The sequence below is a fragment of the Taudactylus pleione genome, unplaced genomic scaffold (assembly GCF_031769625.1).
Source record: "Taudactylus pleione unplaced genomic scaffold, aTauple2 ptg000043l, whole genome shotgun sequence".
NCBI classification, from domain to species: Eukaryota; Metazoa; Chordata; class Amphibia; order Anura; family Myobatrachidae; genus Taudactylus; species Taudactylus pleione.
The window spans coordinates 7,950,654-7,978,626 of NW_028284445.1; the positions used below are offsets into that span (position 1 = coordinate 7,950,654).

General features: G+C 45.1%; 1 protein-coding gene across 2 annotated transcripts in view; it reads left to right on the forward strand.

Moving 5' to 3' along the window:
* STARD13 (StAR related lipid transfer domain containing 13) overlaps positions 1–27,973 on the forward strand; it is a 382,223-nt gene that overhangs the window by 40,050 nt on the left and 314,200 nt on the right. The window contains exon 2 of one of the 2 annotated variants that reach the window (XM_088460227.1): positions 19,327–19,461. The exons of the other annotated variant lie outside the window; for it this stretch is intronic. Coding sequence (XP_088316353.1) covers positions 19,327–19,461 — 135 coding nt within the window. The remainder of the gene's footprint in view (positions 1–19,326; positions 19,462–27,973) is intronic. 2 annotated transcript variants of the gene reach the window in all.

Here is a 27,973-nt window from a genome sequence, read left to right on the forward strand (position 1 = left end):
CAGATCGGGGGGGCTTGGGGGGGTTCGGATTTCAGAAATCCGAACCCGCTCACCCCTAATTGAAACTAACATCCCTATTTGAGCCATTGATTAGGACACGCTCTCGCGGTCGGTCTGCGCGCGAGATCTCGCAATTTCTATTTAAGGATAAGCCGTTGTTTATGGGCCAGGGCCCTGGACTTGCCCCCCAGGCTAAAAGTTGCCAGCCAACCCCTGTGTGTATGACTAGATCATACAGCCCACCAAGCACTTTTTACCCTCGCAATCTGGCTGGACCCATTAGCAATATGCCCCACTTAACTTCATGTATCAAACTCATGTTATCCTATAGATTGTAAGTCTGCAAGCAGGGCCCTTCTACCTCTCTGTTTACAAGTACTCTTATTTTATTACTGTGTTCTCAGGTATAATGCTCAGCAGAATATGCCGGCACTATATATATATATATATAAATAAATGTTAATAAATAAAATAAATCAGGGGGTGGCTAATCAGACGTATGGAGATGCTGCGTCTTATGGGACAGTTGTGGGAGTGTAGCAGGCGTGTCACTGAAGTTCGCTGCGTACACAGATGCTTCATTGCTCACAATGGAGGCCATTCTCCGACAGACAACCTGCACCTAGCATAAGGCCGGTGCATGTTTCAATGGTGCGACCAGTGATGGTATCTAAAGACGCATCAAGCGGTATTCAAGCATCTAAGGTTGCTCAAAGTGGGCTTTTCATTCTTCGCAAGCTGTACACCTGGAAATGGCCTTGTAGCGGCATTAGCATAAAGTCGCAGATGCGACTACGGCAAAAGGCAAAGACATGGATACGGCTGCTTCTGACTCGGAATCAGTCCCATCGTGTCCATCCATATCGCCTATAGATTGTAATACGAGCAGGGCCTTCTTCTGTCTTCTCTACATAATTATGCTAACTGGACACTGGGGGTGATTCAGCAAGGATCGCAATTGCAAGGCAGCTTTGAATTTCCATCCTTGCTAATATGCAAATGCAGCTGGAGGTGTATGACACTCCCTGCTACATTTGCGATCTCAGCACTGGGATCACCATCGTGTCCATCGGTGGACGATGGTCGTGATGGTGCCGGGCCGCCGGCCAGCTGAGTAGGCCTAAGCTTACTCTGGCCCGCTTGCAAGGCCAGGAATCTTTTATAGTCAATCTTTTCTAATTTGGCAACAAGTTTGGCAGCTGCACTGTGAGTAATGGGTGGCCTATTTGGGTGACGTTGGTTGAAATCATTTGCAATAGCACATGTGCTTCATTCTCCAGATATCAAGAAAATCTCTACACGTTCTGTTTGTGTAAGTGCCATTGTCATTAATGTCACTATCTGCAAAAGAAAACTTGAGAATGAATAAAGATACGAAGAACACCACTGAAATTCTGCATGTTTGATATGTCACATGACTACCTTCCCATTTAAAAAAAATTTGCATCCAAGATGGCTGACTTCAAGATGGCTGTCATACTGGTGATATACCCTAAAAAGTTTTCCCCCACTCCCATATCATATGTGAAGACACTGGATTAATATTTCCTTACTCCTTTCCTTTTTATAAGGGTGTTTCCGCACTTAAGGACTGTATAACATTTTCTATTTGCATCTACTTTGTTCACCATTGCAGATGCTCCAGTGCACTTTGGAGCTAATTATCTGCCCTAGCCAGCCATTACCTGTACTGTGGGCCTGATTCATATTTTTATGCAAATTCTAATGTTTACGCAGATTGAGCGATTATTAGCCATTGCGCATGAATATAAGCCGCACTGCGCATGCTCAGCAATATTGCGATTGCGTTCACACAAAGGATTCCTTCGCAAAGTGAGTGACAGGAAGTCACCGTAGTCACAATTTCCATCCCTGACAGATCTCAATTGTATTTGCATATAAACATGAATCAGGGCCTATGTTTCCACTGTGTGCTGTGATTTTAAGCATTTTCAGTTCTCAAAGTGAAACCACACCTCCATTCTCCAGCCACATCAAGCCCAGGTACATGGGGGGAGGGAGCTGCAGCCACAGACTCGCCAATCAGACTGACTCTAAATAAGTCGCAAAAAATTAGATTTTTTTTTCTGATGCATTTTGCTCCTGTTTTCATCCAACTCAGAATAAGACAATAGTGTCAGCTCATGGTAATGAGATGGATTCCGATGAAATTCAAATAGCAGCCAGTTCCTCAGGATGTAAAAGCAGTCCACCGATTCTTACCTTTTCAGCGGACCACTTCAGCACTAGACGCTATTAGTCATTTAAAGAAAGCCTTTCAGTCTGCTCCGATCATGACTCATTCTGATCCACTTCAACCACCATTTATATTAGTAGCTGCATCTGAAACAGCTGTTGGATTTATCCTGTCACAATGCACAGACATCAAACATTTCCCCCTTCCCTGTCCCTGATAGCCTTCTCCAGTGGAGATTGCAGGGCCGCATCTAGGGGTGCTGAGGTAGAATCTTTTAATACAGACCAGGAACTTAGCTTCTTGGTTCCAGCAGCAGGGGCGGCTCAAGGGGCAGGCTGGCAATGCTATCGCCCGGGGTGATGTGTCCTGGGGGCGCAATCTCAGTCATCCCACAAAGTGGCCTGGAATGGGACGGAACTGCCTCCACCACAGCCCTGCACAATAGGGATGGCCATCGTTCATCGATGACTCATAATCATCAATGGTTTATGGCCGATGTTGAATGTTTTTCCTATTGATGGGGTAGAATCAGATGGTTTCCCTCCATCGATAGAAGAACATAATTGAATAGTTTTTTTTTGTCAAGGTGTCGGGACCCCTGCCCCCCGACACTCGCAAAAGCCACGTCCCCCCATAGAACAGGGATGACCATCAGTTGGTGAAGCCATCGATGGTCATCCATTACATAGTTGGTTACCATCAATGACTACTTTCTATTTTGCCATCGATGGTAACCATACCGATGGCCATCCCTACTACACAGTGACTGCCCGAGCTAGGTAAGAAACTACTCTTCTAGGCAGTTTCCCACATCAATAGAAATGCCCTGGCTCCAGTGGCTTCTTCAAATCAGCACTTTGAAGAAGGGAGGAAGGGCGGGTCTGGGAGAATACAATGCAGCTCATTGGTGGATGGTCCTGGAACCGCAGAAACCCAGCATACATGGATATATTTTTCCACATGTCAACTTACTCTGAGGAAAAGGTCATTTAACATCAAATTGCTGCCTGAATAAGAAAAAGGAAGAGGAAAAGGAGAAAAGTTTCCAACTTTGAAAATGGATGTATATACCTCTAAATATCTAAATATATCTACATAGCACCTAGGTGTAGCTCTTTTTTGATATTTGTGCATAATAATATGGGAGAGGGGTCATGACGTCTCTCCCATAATTCTGAGGAGCAGCCGGGCGGACGTAGGAGCGGGGTTTAAGGTAAGTATTGTTGTTGTTTTTTGTATAAGCGGCACTACAGGGGCATTACTATGGGGGCATTACCATATGGGCACTTCTACAGGGGCATTACTATATGGGCACTACTACAGGGGCATTACCTCAGGGGGCACTACTACAGGGGCATTACTATATGGGCACTACTACAGGGGCATTACCTCAGGGGGCACTACTACAGGAGCATTAACTGAGGGGGCATTACTAAATGGGCTCTACTACAGGGGTATTACTATGGGGGCATTACCATATGGGCACTACTACTGGGGCATTACTATATGGGCACTATTACAGGGGTATTACTATGGGGGCATTACCATATGAGCACTACTACTGGGGCATTACTATATTGGCATTACCACATGGGCACTACTACAGGGGCATTACTATATGGGCACTACTACAGGGGCATTACCTCAGGGGGCACTACTACAGGGCCATTACCTCAGGGGGCATTACTATATGGGCACTACTACAGGGGGCATAACTATAGGTGCACTGCTGAAGGGGGCATTACTATAGGGGCACTGTTGCCAGGGGCATTACTATGGGAGAATTACCAGTGGTTGCACCAAATTACTGGCTTTCCCCACGGGTGACAAAAATCCTAATTTTGGACCCTGGTGGCATGCACACCAAGCCATGCCCCCGCTCGCCCCCCTTTCCCACACACACATGCTGGCACATACCCTTTCTGCTCCACCAATGTTATGCCGCTGTATGCATGCGTTCTCTTTCTGAGCATGTGCCATCCAAATTCAACCACACTGCGCAAACTGGCGTTCTGCTCATTCTGCATCAGCCCCTTTCATGTGAAAAATTCCAGTGATTTATATATTTTTTTTATCTAACAATTCAGAACCTTGTTTGGCAATTACATAATGCATGTCTTAGAAAGCATAATTTATTTTAGCTGTCAAACTGCTCCTTTGACAAGTGGAGACTAGAATAGAGATAAAAAAAACCTGAAAAATAAATCAAGTTAAAACTAATCTCATCTTGGGACACCAAATTTTGCACGTATGTACACTTAGTGTAGGGCACAGGTCCTAAAAGAACTGCAAGGCTAACACCTGCCATAAATCTGCTAACATGACTTCCACCGGCCAGGGTGCATCATAGCTGACAAATGTGCATAGTGCAGGGGCAGGATAATAAGACTTTAGGGTGATAATTAATGATTATTGAAATAACTTATGCTAGAAGATGCCTCCAGCAAGTCATGTATGTAACGTCATCGTCAGTATGGCCTGTCATACCTGTTACTGGTAAGCTGTGCACAAGATGATTTATTTCTCCAAATGCAGTTCTCAGGTGTGTGGGGATCCAATAGCAGCCTCAAGGAGACCAGTAATATACCGAATTCCCTAACTCTAAAGGACCATGGAAGCTCTGGGTTTTCCCTGTGGTGTCTACTTGTGAAGCCGTTCTATCCCCTTTCTCCAGAGCTTTAGCCAGAAGAAGGTGTTATTATCATAATTTCTCCCAATTTACCAAAAGAGAAAAATTACATATTTTACAAAGTCTGTTCCACTGTCCCCATAAACGTCTGCTGGCAAAATCCTGTAGAAAACCCTCACTGAGGACCCCCGAATGGTAAATAGCAGCATGCATATATTCTGTACCTCTGCGATATGCAGCAATACAATACTTGCTTACTCTCCTGGAACGTCTGGGGGACTCATACATTTTTGGGTAGTCCCATGGACTTCTAGAAGAGTAGGTCACACTCTCGCTTCCTGCGATCTCCGCGATTTCTGTAGCAGTGAAAGTGAACATTGCAGAGTCTGACTCAGCAGTGTTAGTGCACCTGTGTGACCTGGGCTTCACGCAGGCGCACAAAGCCCTGGCGTCCAGCGGCAGGAGTCGGACAGGGGCGTAGGGATCCGAAAGGATCTCTGTTCGCACCCGAGTGAAGGAACATGATGGCATTTGCTCCTGCAGTCAAGCTCTGGAAATATAATATTTTCAGAGCTTGATAAATTTAGGTGCGCATACTAGTGTTTGGGGACAGCAGGATAGATCAGGACTGAAAGGTAAGCAGGGGATATCAGTGATGTCTCCTGGATTACCTTAATAATGAATAGCCCCGATCCTTAATTTCTACAAAAGTCGGTGAAACTGTTAATTTTCAATGCTTTTGTAGAAATTAAGTGATGATGAATGAGAGAGAAATGAGGGTAGCAATGGGAGAGAGATATGGAGGGGGCAGTGAGAGAGATATCAGGGAGAAATTAGCGAGAGATGAGGGTGGTAATGAGCAGTGGCGTCACAAGGGAAGTGCAGGCCGCACACGGGTGTCACCAGCCGAGGGATGACACCAAGGTGCATACTCCTCCTCAGTGACAGGAGGTGGGTGCTGCAGTGTAGCATTACGTGCAGCACTCAGCTCCTGACACAGTGAGGGAGCCGGCACTGCTAATAGACTGGTCCCGGGGGCAGTCCATCTCTCGGGCAGTGTGGCCACTCCCCTACCCGCAAGGTCACGCCCTTTTTTGCAGGCATGCGGCAAAACTGCGAGCACTACTCTCCTGCCCGTACCTGGTGCCATCCAGGTGAGGGATGCCACTGGCAATGAGAGAGACATGAGGGTAGCAATAGGAGAAAGATATGAAGGGGGCAGAGAGAGAGATATATATTGGGTAGAATGAGGCAGAGAGAGACATGAGGAGGCAATGTTTGTATAGTGTGTGTATAGTACAGTATTTATATATTAATGTTACATGCCATGTACTTAATAATGTAATGTAATTAATGATGTCATATACTCTATATCGGCTGGGATGTGCCTGCTTGTACTTGTTAGCACCTATCAGTGCCTCTTGAATCATTTCTAGTGAGTACCACTGTGTTAAATGGTGCCAACAAATGAATGGCTCTGTTTTCTTTCTACAATTTTGTTTTGTGTTTGCCAATAGAGGGCACTGCAGCACTGATCAGCATATTATATACGTTTGAGCAAATATCAGGTAGAGAGAAAACTTTGCCGTAACTCCAAAATCTCCTTTGTAAAATAAAATATATTACACACATTTTGATCATTTTAGAGAATTAGCTAAATAAAATACAGTGGGGGAGATGTAAGAAGCGCAGAAGCGGTATCAGAGCACGTTATGTGCTCTGAAACCTCTTCTCCCCGATGTATGATCGGGGCTGCTATGTGCCCCTGTCATTATCGGCGCTGCTATCTAGAAAGATAGCAGTGCCGATCGGCAGGGCATGTATGAACGGTCAGATCGCCTGAACGTTCCGCCCGCTGTAGCTGTCGCTATCGACAGCTACAGCCTGGCGATGCCCTATCCCCACAGCAGGGACAGTGCTGTCCCTGCTGTGGCGGCTGCCGACTCTAGGGCTGCACGTGGGATCTTGCGATACTTGTGAGATCCCGCACATGCTCAGTGGAGCCGGCCGGGACTGAGACACAGCGCATCAGCACTAGGCTGACGCGCTATGTCCTTAAGCAGGGATCACAAAAAGGGGGAGTTAACGCTCCACTTCTCCGGCCGATGAGATGTTAATACATCTCATCGTTAGTGCTTCCTGCTTCGCCTCAGTAAAGAGGTGAAGCAGGAAGCTTTAAATACATCTCCCCCAGTATACTGTATTGGTACAGAAGAGACGTCAATCTGTGGTAATGAATAATAGTTGATGCTAAAAATCTGTGATCGTGATTTATCTAATGTGGTTCTTTTCTTACAAAACAAATAACATATAAATAATAATAATATACAGTAATTAGCTGAAATTCAATATAGAGAGCAAACAAAATAGAGTCTGAGTGGTAGGAATATGTGTGGACTATATAAATAACTGGTAATAAATAAATATTTACTAAAGTGCGGGTTTTTAGACATGGAGATGTTGCCCATAGCAACCAATCAGATTTTACTTAACATTTAACTAGCACCTTCTAGAAGATAATAGCTAGAATCTGATTGGTTGCTATGGGCAATATCCAGGGGGCGGATTTGGAATTTAAAGCGGCCCTGGAAAAAACTGCGAAAGAGGCCCTATGTGCGCGCGCCAACGGCGCGACCCAGAAAAGTGGGTGGGGCCTAGTTGCAAGGGGTGTGGTCTAATGTTAAATGCCATGCCCGCAAGCCACTCCCCCCATTTTCTCAAGATGGGGGCATGCCCACCGCTCCAGGAGCTGATAGCCATGCCCCCCAGTCCCTCTCTCCAGTGTATAAGCACAGCGAGCATGTGAATGAGCATTTTCTTACCTGTATGATTCTCTGCAATGAGGTACCTCTGAAGAAATTGATCCTCCCTGGACAGGCAGTGTCTTGAGTCAGTATTCACTATTCATGCAGGAGATCACATGGTCCAGAAGCCGCCTGTTAGCGTAGTAATAAAGCCAATGTCATCAACATGCAACAGAGGTTCAACCAGATAATACATAGTAACAGAAGTTTTGGGGCAGGACAAAGTGGAGATTTCCCATATCAAAATTTTTTTATTAATAAAATATATTTGCTCATTTGGTACCATCTGTGTCTCCCCAGCACCATCATCCTACGCCTCCCAAATACAATTATTCTGCATCTCCCCAGTGGCATCTCCTGCCCTAGCACAGAATAGCCCCCCTTTCTAACACACAGATCATCTCCCCTTAGCACAGAATAGCCCATCTCCCCCACACACACGTCATCTTCCCTTAGCACAGACTATCCCACCTCCCCACAGATCATTATCATCTTCCCTTAGCAAACAAAATCACCCTTTCCCACAGACAGATCATCTCCCCGTAGTACAGCAGATCCCCCTCCCTCACAGACAGATCATCTCCCCTAGTGCAGCAGATCCCCCCTGCCCCAAAGACAGATCATATCCCCCTAGTACAGCAGATCCCCTCTCCTTCACAGACAGATCTTCCCCCACTAGAGCAGCAGATCCCTCCTCCCACAGATTACAAGCGGCCCCACAGGCCAATCCGCCCCTTGCTGCCACATAGCCTCGCATACACACTGCCCAATAGCCTCACACACACTGCCCCCATAGCCTCACACGCAAACACTGCCCCCATAGCCTCACACACATACACTGCCCCATAGCCTCACACACACACACACACTACCCCCACAGCCTCACACATACAATACCCCATAGCCTTGCACGCATACTGTGCCCATATCTCATGCATTCACTGCCACATAGCCTCACACACACTGCCCCCATAGCCTCACGTACACTGGCAGAGAAAGGAGGGTATCAACCAGATCATACATCTATAGATCTTTTGAAAAATTACCTAAGCAAGGACATTCCCCACCCTCAGTCCCCACACACCTAGAAGTGAAGAAGTTAGGCAAGGGAACCCTTTCCCTGAAGGATGATACATTTCCCCACCACAAGGTGGCACTGAATGGGTTAAGGCCCATGAAGGGGCATTATGGTCCCAGGAAACTCCATACAGGGGCCACCCTAAACCATGCAGAAGGTGCACCTCCCCCCAATACTAACAGGCTTTAGTCATTTAACCCCTGCCCCCCTCCCTTCCTTAACAAAGCTTTAGGAGAGGTGAGAGACACAGCGGGAAGGTGTGATGCACCTCCACACCTATACACCATACACTAAATTGTGTATCAGGTAAGTGATTTATGGCTAATCCAAGTACAAATTTGGGGGTAACCACCTGTCCATATCCCAGGGGCCTGTGCCTTTTGCCAACACACACAAGGCACTTCTTATCCCTGGGGACCCTAACTCAAGTACCTCCTCCTGCAGCTGCTCCAGCCTTTGTGTCTTGCTCGCGCTGTTCTGTCTGTTGGCTCACCTGCTCGCAGCAGCAGCAGCCCGCAATGCAGTGATGGAGAACGCAGGCCACTGCTGGGCTGGGAGCAGCAGGATGGGCTGGGAGCAAAAAAAAGAATCCCCCAGCCCTGTTTGACTCCACTCCTGGCTTACCCTGCCTGAGTCTCCCAGGCAGCCAGTCCCGATTGTTTCCTCTTCACTCTGTCCCCTTCCGAGGCTGTGAAGTTACAGTTTAACTTCACAGCCTGGGGAGGGGAAAGAGTGGAGAGGAGACAATCGGGCGGGCGGGCAGGCGGGCTGGCTGGCAGGTATGGCATCCCCCCACCCTCCTCTATGACTTACTTGCGCCACCGCCAGCCGCAGACCTGTTCCTCCTCCGTGGTGCCTGGCATGAGAGGAGGAGCATGAGAGAGGCGGGCTGCTTCACTAGATGTAACAGGCAGCCGAAAGGCTGCCTGTCATTCAAACATAAAGCAAGGACAGGCTGTGACGTGATTCAGGGGGTGGGGCCACAGATTACAAGCGGCCCCACAGACCAATCGGCCCACCGGGATTTATCCCGCTGAATATAACAGCCAATCCGCCCCTGCAATATCTCAGTTTCTAAAATCTCTCACTTTATTAAATATATCCCTAATATTGCTAATTGTTCACCATCCAAATGATAATAAATATAAACCATCTAAGGTGCTTCTATTTGCTTTGTTGTGAGAGAACAATATAGTGACCAATTTACAAAGGAGAAATATTCTCCTGACAGATATAAAATAGAGTGATCATTTTACAGACCAGTATACAATGTGGTCAGCATTCTACTGACCGTTTTACAAAGCAGTGAGCATTCTAGAGTTGAACTCATATAGAACATTTAGGTAATAAATATCCAATATACAATAGGGTGCATTTTAGTGACACATACAAATTCTGAAATCTAGTGACAAATGTGCTATACAAAAAACATCCTAATTATAAGGGCACAGTCTTGCCCTTATATTAAGGCTGGATAAAAAAAAAACGATATTCTCCATAGAGAATTCCGGAGGAGGGGGGGGGGGGGGTCGGAGCATGGTGTTTAAGGGGCTACTCCTCAAAAGCTATTGGAGGTACTGAGCTGAAATTTGGCATGAATGGGTAAAAATGTCTCTCGGTGCTGCATGCCAAATTTCAGGGCTTAAAAAAAATGAGGACATGGGAGTAATCTAAAGTTCCAACTGTCAGTTTTTTCTGACACTCTCAATTAGGACCACTTTTCTGCTGTTCTCTATGGGAGATTTTTGGGAAGGTATAAGTCAGGGTACAGGGCGAATTTAGACTCGGGGGTTTGTTTTATAAGGTAGCTATTGTTCCAGGGTAGGTGCTTTTGCTTTAGGTAATTGAGAAAGTTACAGTTTTTAAACTATTACCTCACAATTGCGCCATTATAGAGATGGGAAGCTTCAACTTGTTGTGCAGCCTCAGTAGGTGCCTTCAGCAAGTGTACTCACTGCTGCTTCACTTGGGTGCACCAAGATGGCTGGCCATTGTGGGTGGCAGCGGCAGAGGGACCCAGGGGAAAGAAGCGGTCGTTAGCTGCAGACGGAACCAGGGTGGGGGCAGCAGGTGTTAGCGGCAGCGGTGAGGGCTGCGGGACCCGGCGGTGGTGGCAGACAGATGCAGCATGCACGGATCTGGGAGATGCACGGACGGGATCAAAGAGATCCATCTGTTCTGCTGTGTTTAAAACAAATTAAAGTGGTAAAATGAAAAAAATAAATGGCGTGCCCCCCCCCCCCCCCCAAAAAAAAGAAAAAAAATTAACAACCAGCATCGGGCTTTGCAGACTCATGTGTGTGTGCATGTATGTTTTAATAACATTTTACTTTCAATGTTGTGCGTGTTTTGTGTTTATTTTAATATTTATTTTGCTATGGAACTACAGGTACCAGCAGGCCCATAATGCCCTGCATGCTGGTACTTGTGGTTCTCCAAGTACCATCATGCAGGGGAGGCTTGCTGGGTCCTGCAATTCCACAGCAAAAGACAATATTTTTACTGTCAACAAATGCACCACACTATCCAACACCCCAGGGATCCCTGGCCTGGGCTGACTAGCGGTCAGGGGTGATGCTTCAGCTGCTGGACCCGGTGAATGGTCTCCCCTGGCTGTGGCATTACTTCCCACTAGAAAAAGTCAGGTGCTGGTGCTGGTTAATACAGGGGGAACCTACACATTTTTTTACCCTGCGTTTCCAGAACCAGGACCAGCTCAGAGCCCAGTGCTGGTTGAGCTTAAGTATAAAAGGGAAGGGTATGTGGGAAAACTTTTGCACTAGTAGGTATGTATTGGTCAGATATCAGAAATACCCCAACTTAACAATTTGCAAATGTTATTATTTGTAAGAGTAATGGGGGTGCTGCCGAGGACAATATAGAATTACTGTCACAACACAAGAAGAAAAAGAAATGTCCTCTTTTGTTGGCACACTAAGAATTAATTTAATATTTTACTTTTATTCATTATGCTAAAATATACATAAACTCCTAATGTAAAATATAAAGAAGGTGTTCTATATTAAGAATAATAAAAACATTAAATAAATGATGGCATCTTGTGTCCCAATCAATATTGTTAATTAAATCAATTGATAACTCATCCTCATTCTTAGTTGTAGTAATGCTTTACAATTAAACTGATGTCCTGATGAAAAGAAAAATCAAATAATTCAGCTGGTGTTTAGTAATGTTGCCAGAAAGTGAATTATGATACTTAGAATCCAAAAAACGTCTATTAAGTAACAAATCTCTAATTGCTAAACAATGTTGCAATTCCAGTAACCACAGATGAAATTGGTAAGAACATATCCTTGGCCACTAGATGTCACTATTAACTAAAGGATCATGTACTGGAATGGTACTCGTGGGGCAAAATTCACTAAGTGGCTGTTTCCATTCTGTTCTAAACCCCGGGAGTTTGGTGGCGGTTTCTGTTCTGTTCTAAACCCCAGGGGTTTGGTGGCGGTTTTGCGTTGGTTTCTAAATGACAGCCCTGTTCTATTCTATTCTAAAATGTGTTTTGACTGCGGTTTGGCGGCGGTTTTGCTATCTGCAGATGTACAAAGACCAAAACTGCTGCAAAACTGCCAACAAAACACATTTTAGAATAGAATATAACAAGGCTGTCATTCAGAAACCGCTGCAAAACCGCCACCAAACCCCCAGAGTTTAGAAATGAATAGAACCCGCCACCAAACCGCTGGGGTTTACTAAGCGCCGTCAAAACGCTGCTTAGTAAATTTTGCCCGTGGTCTCTTAATAATGTAAATCACTCAGAGTTTCTGGAATGTCGGTAAGGACACAACAGTATATATATTCACCCTTCATACAGTGTTATAATAAAATTTCTTGATAGTGGTGTGCTTATGGTTTTTGTCCTCTAATGTCCAGTTGAGTTGTAACATTAAATGCACGTAACACAATGCTGGATAGTTAATTGCACCTTCTGAAAATATTGGTGTCTATATGAAATTAAATAGTGCAACAATTGGTGGTAATATTTCTCTTGAATATAATTGCCTGGTAAGGTATACTGAATAAGCAAAGCTCAGTGTGCAATTGTGTGACTGTAGTGAAACCCAATCTGAATCTCAACAATTCAGCCCGCAATTGCATGAGCTCAGAAGATCTATGTGCATTGCACATTGATTCCAAGGTAATTAATATAGTAATAAAAATAATAATAGATCGATAAATATATTATATTTATATAGTTAAATGTAATACAATCCAGACGTTGTGTTTCATTCAGGGTATATGTGCTTAATAGCTGTATAGTTTAAATGGAAATCGATTTGAGGGCTGTATTAATTGTTCAAAACTCCAGGACATTCCGTCAGCTCAGGTCTTAAATCCCTCTTAGTCCAAGAAGTGTCAGTTTAATCATGAAATAAACCATTAGAATTAATTATTTAACTGACAAAACCCTTGAAGATTCAGATATAAATAATCTTAATGGTTGAGTAGTCAAGGACACTGAGTTATATCTCCACACAGGATTCGTATTCCTGTCAGGCAGTGCTACAGACTAAATTAACATGTGAATCAAGCACTGTTTATTAATTCATGAGACCAACAATTATCCATGAAAATTTAGATACACAGAAGCTAAATGGCTGTATTGGATAATTTCAAACACTGAGCAGTATATCAGCTCAAAATAAGTGTTCCAAACTGACGGTACTGTTAACATATACACTTGAGAAAACTTGTAAAAGTGAAACGTACGTCGGCGATGGGAGTAGTTTTCACTACTCCGATGTGTGTCTCCCAAATATAAAAACACTACTATTTAATTGCTCAACCTATTCTCGTTATGCTGTAGCGCTATTCAGAATAAATAACGCTCGATCTACATGTCAGTGCACTCTGTAGTATGCATGCTAACAGTAATCCAACTGATTTACCTACCCTTGTTATGATATAGTACTGCTTAGAGCAAACAGCGTTTGGTGCATATGTTAACACAACATGCTGTGCACATGTCAGCAGCACCTAATATGCAGTATATATGCTAGCAGTAATTTAACTGATTTATCTACTTTCACTGTGATATACCACTGTTTAATCAGCGCTTGGTGCACATCTGGCCTTGGGCATATTTTTACAACTCCGATGTGTTTCCCAAACATAAATACACTACTATTTAACTGCTAATATCTATTCTTGTTATGCTGTAGTGCTATTTAAAATTAACAGCGCTTGATCTACATGTCAGTGCTAACAGCAATTCAGCTGATTTACGTACCCTTGTTATGATATAGTACTTAGATTAAACAGCGTCTGGTGCATATGTCTCCTCCCCCCATCCACAGCACTCTTGTCCCATCTGTGCAGCTCTGTCTTTTGCTCAGACCTCAGTTGCAGAGACTGCATGTGTGTATTCCAATGAGCACACAATTCTGTGAATTAGCAGCTCCACCATTTTGTGAGTGACAGCAATACACATACTGCAGATTCAGCACTCTGCGAGAGTGCTGAATCTGCAGTTAACCACAGGGTGTGATGGCATACCATATCTGTATTGCACAAGAAACATGTCCATTAAGCCTTAATAATCGGAACTTCATTGCTTTTTTAAGTTTGAGTGGCAGAAATTCAATAGATTTTGTGAAATTTCAGATCATGTCTAAGAAGCCTAATGGGACATGTGAAACCGTAAGGTTTTTTGTCTATGGAATATATATATGTATATACACACACGTACACAGTATGGTAAAGTATATGTGGTAAAAAATTAGCTTACAAATCACCGATATATTCAAGCTTATGTTATACAATTATTTTGGACCAATCATTTGCTGGTTCAGAGCGTTCCTCTATTTTTCCCAACCTTCCCATCTTTGCCCTCCCTGCTCCTAACCATCACACATTCATCTCTGGCCCTCCTGTCCCCTCTCCCCATCTGTCACTCTCTCTCATCCCTGTCCACCCACCCTCTGTGTCTATCTTTACTCTCTGACCACCACTCCCCGAGCCTGTCTTTCTCTCATCTCAGTACCCTCTAGCCCATCTACCTTTCTCTCTCATTTCTCTGTCTCCGTCTGTCTCTCTTTCATCTCTGCCCTATCTCTCTCATTTCTGTCCCCCTCTCTCTTATTTCTATTCCTTCTCTCCTTCTCTCGCTCTCTCTCATCTCTGCCCTCCCTCTCCGTCTCTTTTTAATTTCTGTTCCACCTCCTCCGTCTGTCTCATTTCTTTCCCTTTCTACCCTCCTGCCTCTCTCTCTCTCTCTCGCTCTTTCTCTGTCCCCCTCATTGCCCTATTTCTCCCTCCCATCTCTTTCTAATCTTTATTACCTCTCCCTCATAAACACCGACTCCGGGCGCTGACAGGAGGGAACAGTCCTATACATCCATACAGTAGTGGGGGAGAAGAGAGGCTGTGTCCAGGCATCAGACAACCAGTGAGAGCTGAGAAGGGAGCAGGGACTCAGTCCAGCTCTCAATGGTTTGCTCTCTAGACGGACCCAGCAGCAGATTGTATAATACATAGTCCATACACAGGATACACTAGTCCAAAATATCAAACATTCATTATTATTCAGTTTTAAATAGTCATGTTTATAAAATGAATTGGGGAAAACAGACAACCAAACCACCATCTCCTCTCCTTGTATATAGTGAGTTGTCTCATGTTTATACTGTACATGCTTGTACATCTATGTGTTTGATTCAGACAACATTATTAATGAACTAGAGCCTATGTATGTACTTATGCATACACAGCTAATTCATTTTCCTAAATAACTGCAAAATATTTGACATTGTCCAACAATGCATAAAGATCCCACAGAAGAACACATAGTAAAAGTAATACAGACAAACCTAAAATGTAAATAGGAAACTGCTGAGTGTTATACACATGAATGGAGATGGAAGAAAACAGTGTTTCTTTCATGCTTAGATTGTTTCGCTGACTGAAGCGATATCTTAGAAAGTTTCTCATAACCCTTATGTATCTGTGACTCTGCTACTAGCCCAATTACATTTTTTCATGGACTCAGTGAACAAGTAACTTTCTGACCTCAGTTTTCAACATGAACTTCTTTACTAAGATGACTTTTCATTTTATTTCATTTCAGCATGTTAGGTCAAGATGTGTTGGGAGTCACAGGGCTAATCACATTCTGCAATTCAGTCATCTAAATCAGACAGACCCACTGCTTATTGCAGTAGTTTCAGCTGAATAGTAGTATTGAAGACAATAAGACATTTTTATGGAGAAATTCTAAATATATTTTGTCTTCAGGCACACCCAGGAGCATTGGAATGCTGGCACACATTTTATTTCATATCATTTTGAGAGAATAATGTAGCTTTTCAGTTGAATGGTTCATTTAAAGTAAAATAGTAAATGGGTGTTTTTTTGTGTTATGTACAGTAAACCCATAACAACTGTAAAGCACTATGAAGTATGCTGCAACTATATAAATAATCGTTTTACACCATTTATTTGATATAAATCAGATGTTACACCCAGTGTACATTTTGTGCATTCTGGAAACTTCTGATTATTATATCTCCAAACTATTTATTTATTTATTTTTACAAACAACTCTATTCATTGCTATAATCCTAGTACTTTAATCCTGTGAGTTATCGAGAAGACTTTAGATGGCAAACCGACATCTCATAACATTAACAGGTACCTTTTAATTTCTTGCAAGTGTCTAAATTATAGGGGTGGTAAAACAGGGTCTATACTAACAGAACACAAACATTTATTTGACAATGCTACACACTCCGTCCCTAGCCCCCATAATCTTCCTCTGCCCCTTCACCTTTCTCCATCCCCAGCCCATGTCGCCTTCTACCCCCAGCCCCATCACCTTCCTCTGCCCCTTCATCTTCCTCTATCCCCAGCCCCCATCACCTTACTCTATCCCCAGCCCATGTCACCATCTACCCCCAGCCCCCATCACCTTCCCCTGCCCCTTCATCTTCCTCTGTCCCCAGCCCCATTACCTTCCTCTGTCCCCAGCCCATGTCACCTTCAACCCCCAGCCCCCATCACCTTCCTCTGCCCCTTCATCTTCCTCTATCCCCAGCCCATGTCACCATCTACCCCCAGCCCCCATCACCTTCCTCTGCCCCTTCACCTTCTCCATCCCCAGCCCATGTCACCTTCTACCCCCAGCCCCCATTACCTTCCTCTGCCCCTTCACCTTTCTCTGTCCCCAGCCCCCATCACCTTCCTCTGTCCCCAGCCCATGTCACGTTCTACCCCTAGCCCCCATCACCTTCCTCTGCCCCTTCATCTTCCTCTATCCCCAGCCCATGTCACCATCTACCCCCAGCCCCCATCACCTTCCTCTGCCCCTTCACCTTTCTCCATCCCCAGCCCATGTCACCCCATCACCTTCCTCTGCCCCTTCACCTTTCTCCATCCCCAGCCCATGTCACCTTCTACCCCCAGCCCCCATCACCTTCCTCTGCCCCTTCATCTTCCTCTGTCCCCATCCCCCATCACCTTCCTCTATCCCCAGCCCATGTCACCATCTACCCCCAGCCCCCATCACCTTCCTCTGTCCCTTCACCTTTCTCCATCCCCAGCCCATGTCACCTTCTACCCCCAGCCCCCATTACCTTCCTCTGCCCCTTCATCTTCCTCTGTCCCCAGCCCCCATCACCTTCCTCTGTCCCCAGCCCATGTCACCTTCTACCCCCAGCCCCCATCACCTTCCTCTGCCCCTTCATCTTCCTCTATCCCCAGCCCATGTCACCATCTACCCCCAGCCCCCATCACCTTCCTCTGCCCCTTCACCTTTCTCCATCCCCAGCCCATGTCACCCCATCACCTTCCTCTTCCCCTTCACCTTTCTCCATCCCCAGCCCATGTCACCTTCTACCCCCAGCCCCCATCACCTTCCTCTGCCCCTTCATCTTCCTCTGTCCCCATCCCCCATCACCTTCCTCTGTCCCCAGCCCATGTCACCTTCTACCCCCAGCCCCATCACCTTCCTCTGCCCCTTCACCTTTCTCCATCCCCAGCCCATGTCACCTTCTACCCACAGCCCCCATCACTTTCCTCTGCCCCTTCATCTTCCTCTGTCCCCAGCCCCCATCACCTTCCTCTGTCCCCAGCCCATGTCACCTTCTACCCCCAGCCCCCATCACCTTCCTCTGCCCCTTCATCTTCCTCTATCCCCAGCCCATGTCACCATCTACCCCCAGCCCCCTTCATCTTCCTCTGTCCCCAGCCCATGTCACCTTCTACCCCCAGCCCCATCACCTTCCTCTGCCCCTTCATCTTTCTCTATCCCCAGCCCCCATCACCTTCCTCTATCCCCAGCCCATGTCACCATCTACCCCCAGCCCCCATCACCTTCCTCTGCCCCTTCATCTTCCTCTGTCCCCAGCCCAATCACCTTCCTCTGTGCCCAGCCCATGTCACCTTCTACCCCCAGCCCCCATCACCTTCCCCTGCCCCCAGTCCCCATCACTTTCCTCTGTCCCCAGCCCCTATCAGCTTCCTATGCCCCCTTCACCTTCTTCCGTCCCTAGCACCCATCATCTTCTCCTGCCCCTGCCACTATTCCTCTATTATCCCTTATCCCCTCAACGCTGCAGCGGCACAGGTCCTAGTGCACAGACACAAATGCATGCATATATTTGCCCGAAAGCAGAGTAGTGTACATCAAGAGATAGAGCACATGGAGCAGTCCCAGTGGAGCAGTACTCCCTGGCTTACGCTTATTAGGAAAGCATTCTATGACATTTATTTAAAATATTTTTTGAGAAGTTTCTAGGACTGGTGTATCTACATGTGTAATAAGTAATTAGAGCTGATGTTACAGTTCCAGTGAATGGCTGTGACTGAGCAGGATCACCAGAAATGGACAGTAGTGGTCAGACCAAAAACACATAAAGCTTTCTGTACATAAAATATGTATACATCTTCATTGTAGACTAATAATAAACAGCATCTTCATGTAATCAGTTTTGCCTGGTTAAAGCATAAGAAGGAGCTATGCCGAAAGCACATTTTGTATTTGCTTGCAACAAAGATGCACATTCTGTTTTAGTTGTTTGTACAATTGGATGGTTATTTCTCACTAGTTATAAGGGCAGGAAAGGACAAAACCACATATCTTGTTTGCCTAGAATTTTCCTTTTTCTTTGCTGCTAGGGGTAAGTATTGAGTGCATAAACCTAACCCCGCCTTCCCCGCAGCCTAAACCTGTCCCCCAGGGGGGTGCCTAACCCTAACCTCCCCCCCCAGGGGGTGCTTTAACCTAACCTTCCAGAGGGGGTGCCTAATCCTAAATCCCCCCCGGGAGCCCCTAAACTAAACACCGCGCGGCTGACCTTCGATCGGTAAGCCGGATGTCGGGCTCCCGGCGTAGGTCTAATGACAGGCATCGGGATTTCGACGCCTGTCATTAGTGCCTTGTCGGGATTAGACAGTCGGGATTACATCATTCGGCTTCCCGACTGCTTCCCCTCAGTTGTTGGTAAATCGCATGAAAAGTTTTACAGTTTACAGCCCAAAAACGTTTTTTGTAACCACCTGGGCACATTGCTGGTTCCTGAGAAGCAATCTATTGAACCATAGCTCAGTGGTGGCAGTCGGCTAGCCCAGCTAACACCTATTTCTCTGTTTTTTTTCAAAGGAGGAAAGGTCACAATGGTCAAAATCCATGACCTGCCTCATGATGAAGCTAGAGCAGCTGAATGTAGATATTGAAGACGCCATCAGTGCAGGTGCGAATCCCCTGGGTATCTCACCAGAAAGTTCTGCAGAGTTGGTAAAATATTACTTTATTATTTTATTATTATTATTCACAGTAGTATGGCAAGATACAGTATAAGCTGTGTTTTCCTTTTTTACTTAATCTTTTACATATAAACAATCTTCAAATTACTTTTAACTCATTTTCTAATTACCTCCTAGCACTAAACTATATCTATATAATAAGTGAGAAAGCGTGACTGTCTGTTTGTACTTTATGCACGGCCAGAGTTTTGGACCTGGCTCCACCAAATTTGGCCGGGTGGTGTAGTTCAGATATGCCTACTTTTGAAAAAGCATTTCAGGGAGTCTGTTAAAGCAAACACCTATGAGCGCGTGTTAAAGTGGGCGTGTACTGCTACTTTTGAGAGGTTAGCCATGAAATTAACTTAAGCTGTGTACACACTTAACGATGTGTACCCAGCATGATTTCGTCGGCAAGTGCGTACACACTTGGAGATGCCTGCAGTGACGGAATGACAGTGGGGGCCATGCTGCATGCGGGAGCGCACATTGTCAGCGACATAACTGATACACACTGCCCGATATGGATGATATGTCGTCCCATCTGCCGTGTGTACCCGGCTTTACATCCAAATGTAAACTAGCCCCAAATCAGTTAGTAAGATCTATCTGTTGATGAAAACACATTGATTCTTCTCAAGGCTAGCTCATGTATTGTGTTTTACAAGGGGTTCCATATAAGTGTCCAAAAGAAACCTTATATAAAAATGCATGTAGCCATAGGGATCATTGGCCCTCATTCAGAGCCGTACGCTCTGAGCAGAGCGCACGCTCTGAATGAGGGCCGTCCTCCATAACTATGGAGCGTCCCCCTGGACGCTCGAATAGCTGTGGGTCACCACCCACAGCCTATACGAGCGTGCAGTTTGATGGCCGCGATGGTCGTGACCATCGCGATCATCGAAACTGCGAGCCGGAGCCTGCGGTTGAGGTTTTCAACTGCAAGGCCCGGAGTGATTTTGGCTCTATCAGAGCCAAAATCACTCCCACTGACATCACTAGTGATGTCAGCGGGCCGGCTTCTGACGGGAGGCGTTCCCTTGGGAACGCCCCCGTCAGGGAGGCACGCCCCCGGCACGCCCACCAAAGGGGGCGTGCTGTCAATCAACATCGACAGCACGCCCCCTTTGATCAGACACAACGAGCGAAGGACTTTCCTTCGCTCGTCGCGTCTGGCGCATGCTCACGACGGAGCTCCCTCCGTCGTGCGCATGCTCAGTGCAGACCATCGACCCACTTGCGAGCGGACAGCCGCTTGCGAGTGGGTATGAATCAGGGCCTTTGTGCCTTATAACCAATGCAGGGAAATGGTACTGGTTATAACATTTGAATGTATATATCTCACAGGCTGAGCAAACTTTGACTCATGCAAGTTCATAATATTATAATATTAAACTATAAATAAAATAAATTTCTACAAAGCCATGGCACACCCCTTTCTTAAGCCAAGTTCACTTCACCAATGTATATAATAATGTCCAATAGGTGCACATCCTTTCAGCAAAGAAGTCAAAGGAGTAATCACCCTTTATAATTGCCACAGAATGAAGCAATCCACCCTGGTATATTGAAAGTGCACTGTTAAATCTTTTAATTTACAAAAGATCTCTGCACTACTACTTGTTTTGTCTTCTTGTATTTCCTCTATCTATGCCATAGATTCTATGGTGTTGTTTTATACGAGAGAAGAGTACATATATCCAGGGCCGCCATCAGGGGGGGACTGTGGGGACTCCAGTACCGGGCCCGGAGAGAGAGGGGGCCCGGGTAGCGGAGGTGTGAAATGCAGTGATGTGCGCTACCGCACATCACTGCTGGAAGGCACCGGGGGCAGCCATAGAACTAAAGAGACTTGATGGCATTTAATACATGGAGCTGGCAGCAAGCCAATCACAGCAGCTCGCGGAACGGCAGTCAGCCAATCAGCAGCGGCCGCTGCTGATTGGCTGCAGTTCCGCGAGCCAATCACAGCTCGTGGAACAGCATCCAGCCAATCAGCAGCGGCCGCTGCTGATTGGCCGGCTGCCGTTCAGCGAGCTGTGATTGGCTTGCGACCTGCTCCATGTATTAAATGCCACCGAGGCTCTTCTTCTCTTCTCTTCTCTGGCAGCTGCCAGTGTATTCCACAGGTGACACGCGGTACCTCACATCACTCTGCGCTGGCTGTCCAGGTAAGTGTCCAGGTAAGTTTGGGCTCTTTTGTAGGGAGGGAGTGCCTAATGTATGTATTATATACAGTATATATATATATATATATATATATATATATATATATATATATACACAGTATATATACAGAGTGTGTGTATATATATATATATATATATATATATACAGTGTGTGTGTATATATATAATATATATATATATATATATATATATACATACATACACACACACACACACACACACACACACACACACACACACACAGTATATATACACTGTGTGTATGTGTGTGTATATATATATATATATATATATATATATGTTTATATATATATATAATATATATATAATCACACACATACATGTGGGTAAGTGCTGTTATATCACTTGCTGTGCAGACACTTGCATGCTTTTAATTTAATATAGCTAAGCACCAGAGGCTTTTGTTTGTGTATGTTATATATATGTGTATGTGTGTGTGTGTATATATATATATATATATATATATATATACATACACACCATCTTGTGCTTAGATATATTAAATTAAGAACATGCAAATAAAAATGTCAGCACAGCAAGTAATATAACAGAACTTACAAATGATTAATCTGTGCCCCCAATAGGCCCAGCCTTCTCTGTCTCTCACCCCCAAAGTAGCTTCATCCACAGCTCCGCCCACATCTGCCCCATACCCCGGGGGGCCCTACCTAATTTGTCAGTACCGGGCCCCACCATTTCTGATGGCAGCCCTGCATATATCTCCAGGAGAATAGTAGAAGAGAACAGTGAATTGCTACCTCATATATTTTGTGATGCATTGTGGAATGATTTACCAATTTGGAGAAATGACCAGAATGGATTGCTTCATTCTGTGGCCATTATAAAGTGTGATTACTTCTTTTACTTATTTGGTGGAAGTATATACACCTATTGGACATTATTATACATATTGGTGAAGTGAACATGTTTTAAGAAAGGGGTGTGCCAGGGCTTTTCATAAATTTTCTTTTATTTATAGTTTAATTTTTTTAAGTGTTGGATGAACGCCCCATTTATGCATGCCTAGCAGCATTATCACCTCTCTTGAATTGCGCACTTTTCATTTTAATTATTGATACTGTGAAGCTCATATTAAAACCGAAGTGACCATATATATTAGTCAGCCCTCTGTGTTTGCATGCAAGGGCGTAACTAGAACCTTGGTAGCCACATAGCAGGATCTTAGAAAGGGCCCCACAGAGGTAAAAACTAGGGATGTGCAGGCTCGGATATGTTCGAGTTTGCACGTGGAGTTCGGATTTTTCCCTCCAAAAAAATGGAACTCAGAAAGAGGCAAAACGTCATCTTGCATGGACGAACATCATCATTCCTCGACAAAAGTCCAGGAATGATGATGTTCGTCCGTGCAAGATGACGTTTTGCCTCTTTCTGAGTTCCGTTTTTTTGGAGGGAAAAATCCGAACTCCACGTGCAAACTCGAACCTATCCGAGCCTGCACATCCCTAGTAAAAACACATATTTTTGCCCCCTCACAGAGCCCATTCATGTTATTCCACACAGTAGTACCCCTTATACACATTATGCCACGCAGTAGTAGTGCCCGTTATACATTATGCTACACAGTAATGTCCCTTACACATTATACCACACAGTAATGCCCTTTACAGATTATTTCACACAATAGTAATGCCCCTTACACATTATAGCCACACAGTAATGTCCCTCATAACATCATGCCACACAGTAAAGTCCCTTACACATTACGCCCCTCCAGCAAGTCACTTCCATGGGTCCCTCCAGGGCCTCTCCCCTCCCCCTGTGTGCCATCAGCAGCCAGCAGGTGTGGATTTGATGTCGGTCTGCCAGCTAATTACAGCTGGCGTACTGGCAGACATGCACAGACAGTGCCGGCGCCATTGAATCTCGTGAGCCAATTGGCACTTGCAGACCGGCAACTAATCAGGAGCCGCCACTGTTGATTGCTGCCAGTATGCAAGTTCGGATTGCCTTGTGAACGGCGGCGCTATCTCTCCATGTCTGCTGTAATCAGGTGGCGGGCCGGCACCAAATCAACACCGCTGGCACCCGGGCCCCCCTCAGCGGCCCTGACTGGACCAGCCCACCTTTTGTGTGTGTGTGTGTGTGAATGGGTGCAGGAAGAGTGGCAGGTCACAGAGGCAGCTCGGGCACCATAGCAGCCGCACCCTTTGCACCCATGGTAGTTACGCCATTGTGTGCATGCATGTTAGCAAACTGGGCCCTTTTCAGGATCAAAGGAATGGGGTAATAGGCGAGGACAGTGTAAACAAAGGCTGCAATTTTACTTTTCGGGTCCAGTCTTCAAACCGGGCAACGCCGGGTATCCCAGCTAGTGTTAAATAATATCTTCTCTAAATCTGTCCCTCTCTATGCTCATTTTCTCGAACATGGCTTTCATGTATGCAACTTGCAGAGAAGTTGAACTCTTCTGGTATTTGCTGAATGAACAGATCTGTGTCTCCACTGTTTTATAGAGGGAGTTATTAGGTCAAACATTACAACTACTGGAGGTACTGTAGCTGTAAAAATAATTCTAAATGAGCTACAGTATGTAGAAATTACTATTGGAGTAAAATACATTTTGGGCCTGATTTAGATTTGCAGAGAAGGTCAATTGTATGACATAAAACTTATAATTAAGCTTGTTCACAGCTTGTACTTGGAGTTGAATGTGTTTTAAGCCTGCTGCCCCTGGTGCTTGGAGGGGTGTAGTCTGAAATACCGCAGGACCTATGTCCAGCGGTTCAAATCCCGACGCCGGAAGACCGGCAGCAGCAAAGATCCTGACAGCTCCTAAGTTAAGTATTTACTAACCCTACTCCTCCCCTAACCCTCCTTTAGGGGTGCCTAACCCTAACCTCCCTCCCTAGTGCCTATCCCTAACCCCCCTCTAAGTGCCTAAACCTAACTCCCCTTTCCCCGCAGCCTAAACCTAAGTCTCCCGGGGGGGTGCCTAACCCTAACCTCCCCCCGGTGGTGCCTAACCCTAACCTCCCCCCGGGGGTGCCTAACCCTAACCCCCCCTTCCCCTAGCCTAAACCTAACCCTCCCGGGGGGGGGGTGCCTAACCCTAAGTCCTTCTGGAAGCCCTAAAACCTAACCCTCCCCCCCACGGCTGTCCGCGCCCAGTGGCCGGCTTACCTTCATTCAGTATAGCGGGCAGGCAGAGCTCCAACAGAAGAGCAGTGAGTTGGAGGTCCTACTGTCACACTTAACCTGCACTGACAGTTACTAACTTCCTCCAAGCACATATAAATGGATAGATAGGTCCTTTTCAGGGCTAAAACCATGTTAGCAAACAGTGGGGTCCTTTTCAGGATCAATGGAATGGGGTTATAGGCAAGGACAATGGGGTTGTTACATGCCAAATCATCATAAAAAAATAAAAAGTACATTTTCAACCCGACCATCTCAGATTTTCAGGAAATTTGGTAGGATGGTACCAAAGTAACTTTCATATGTAAAATTTTAGCCCTCAATGATTCACGATGTTCATACGGGACGCGGTCAATATCCTGACCGCGACCCATTTGATATTAAAGGACACAGCGGCAGTAGAAGACAATTATAGGCATAGGTCCCTCACCTGGAATATGGAATATATCCTTTTTTACAACTTCTGCAATTTTTACAGACTAATTCAATATATTTTTTACATGTGGGGGCCATAAAATTAGGTGCACATCAAAACCTCCGGTGTGCCCCGTTCCTTTTATCAGGAAATACAAAATGTTTCACCCCCCCTCCCCTGGATACTGCCACCTTGACAGATATTGAGATGGGACAAAATTCAGTTAGTGGAATTAATTTATCCCCCTGTCTGTATTGCGCTGCATAATTTACATATGGCATGTAGTTCACATGCTCCTGCTTAACACACTGATCTCCTGAATCACACTATGCCCCAAAATTCCCATTGCCACACTCTCTCATTGCCGCAGATGACTGCCAGCTTGCCTCACATTGACACATATCATACATGATAATTAAAAGGTCCGACTTTACATTCGGGAAAACTCACTCGCATAATGTAATAGTCTAGAACTCACAAGTTCGCAGACTATTACATTTGGCAAGTTGTGAAACAAACTCGGACCTTAAATGTGCGAGAAGGTCTGAGTTTGTCTCCCGCAAAAAACTCGGACCCTATTACATCTCGCCCTGTATATCCCATTTTTTATCCTTGTCTTGATATTTTCAAGAAAGCTAAAGTCAGTCAGTCACCTTTTGCAAACGCTTCTTACATCATTTGTTTTTCAATAACATCCGTTCAGATTCTGGCTGTGAATTCGGCAAAGACAGCTGAGATTTCTTATATTCCTCCTGATAGGAATATTGAAGAGGTAATGTAAATGTGTGGACAGATGTCATCCTAGTCCTGTTTATAGAAGCATTTTTGTTCTTCCTTTTGATAATGTAACAACGCAAGTTGCTATACAAATAGATTTCAACACAAGAAAGCGAGTACCTCTGAGAGGCTGGTTTTACAGCACCATATGGTAACAATTACTTTGCTGCTGTAAATATTTGATGCAAACTTGACCTAAAACACACAGGGAAACCGTGCTTAGTTTACCAGACAATCATCTCACCGACATCACTAGAGGTCTTATAAATCTAGGTTACAGAGCCAGCGGAAGTCCAGGCAGGAAATGGAGCGCTGGTGAGTCATGTCACTTGGACATTATGGCTCATAGTTTTAGAACACATATTCACCACTGTGTTGTTGTTGGATGACTTGGCGTGGGAAATTTCATGCAATTTTGACCTCTCTTGGCTGTTTAGTTGCTGTGTGTTTCAAACATTTGGTAAAGCATATGTTTGAGGTTTTTATTATTGACATGACTAGCTGTAATACTTAAGTGTCCAAATAAATAGTCATGGGACATGTGACTTGGGTAGACTAAAGTTGAAATATATAACAATAAACAAGAGCTGTTTAATCACTTGAAACTTATTTTATTTATTGTTATTTTTATTAATTACTTTTATTATTATTTTTGTTGCTTGTGGACGGCAATTGTTGATGACTGCACATTAGATCAGCTCTGTGCACTACCTCCTGCCTCTTCTGCTCACAAATATAAAGCAGTTACATTTTTTTTTTCGAAGGTACTGGGAAATAACAGAGTATTAATGTGCGAAGTCATAACATCATAGATAGGGTTGTTTTCAAGATCTACAGGAACAGTGGCGTAAGTTCATCTCAGACGCCCGGGGGCAAGTTATAATTTGGTGCCCCCCCTATCAGAGCCGCTGACACTGTAATGTAGCAATTCACATGCGGACAGGCTATTGATAGACAAAGGCAGCATCTGATGGTCTGACATGGAGCTCTCCACTAGTGTATGGTGGCTTATCAGGTGCCGGGAAGGGGTGCCATGTATTGGGCGGCCGTGACAGTACACTACGGGTACATAGTTACAGCCCTAAGTGAGGTAAATATGTTGTGAACAATGAAGGAGGTGCCCCTTCAGAGCTGGAGCCCAGCGGCAGGCGCCTTCATTGTCTCCCATAGTTCTGCCCCTGTACAGGAATACTATCTCCGGTCAGCTGCAGAACCCAAAGTGTTCTGTTGTCATTGCTGTTGCCTGAGCCGGCTTGGGGGACGTTCGTGCAGTGCAGCTCAAGGGAGAGGGGGAGGGAAGAGGCGGCAGTGCCGCACATGGCAAGTCGCACTGCTACCCTTATACGGACCGGTCCTACACAGGGTGATAACACCCACGGGGCCAGCACTGGCTGTAGCCACCTCTGTTCACGAAAAGCAATTTGTATAATGTTCCTCTTGATGTGTAGTGCAACTACTGGACCCAGAGAGATTTACTGTCATTGCTGTTGTCATCTCTGTTTAATAATAGTAATTTGAATAATGATCCCTTCAATGTGAAGCACAACTACTGGACCAAGGGAGTTCAACTGTCATTGCTGTTGCCATCTCTGTTCCTTCATGTTGATCTATAGGGCCTCCTTTATGGCAGCAGATGACCTCACAACTTCCTCCAACATAGGGAACATGTGTCCTGGCTGTGTCTTTAGCAGTGAGCATGTTTCCCATCGTTCCACAAGTCAGGATCCACAAGCTGCCTGCTGGACAATCTCTTTAAATCGATACTCCCACACAGACATAGGGGCGGATGGTATGGTTTAACTACTACTTGGATAGTCACAGTTGGATTTGGGAAGAAAGTATACAAGCTCTATATTATCATTTACATGGGTTATGCTTATGGAATAACTATCAGTGTTAGAGGGTTTATAGCTAATTGTCTATTATATGGTCATTGCTGTAAATAA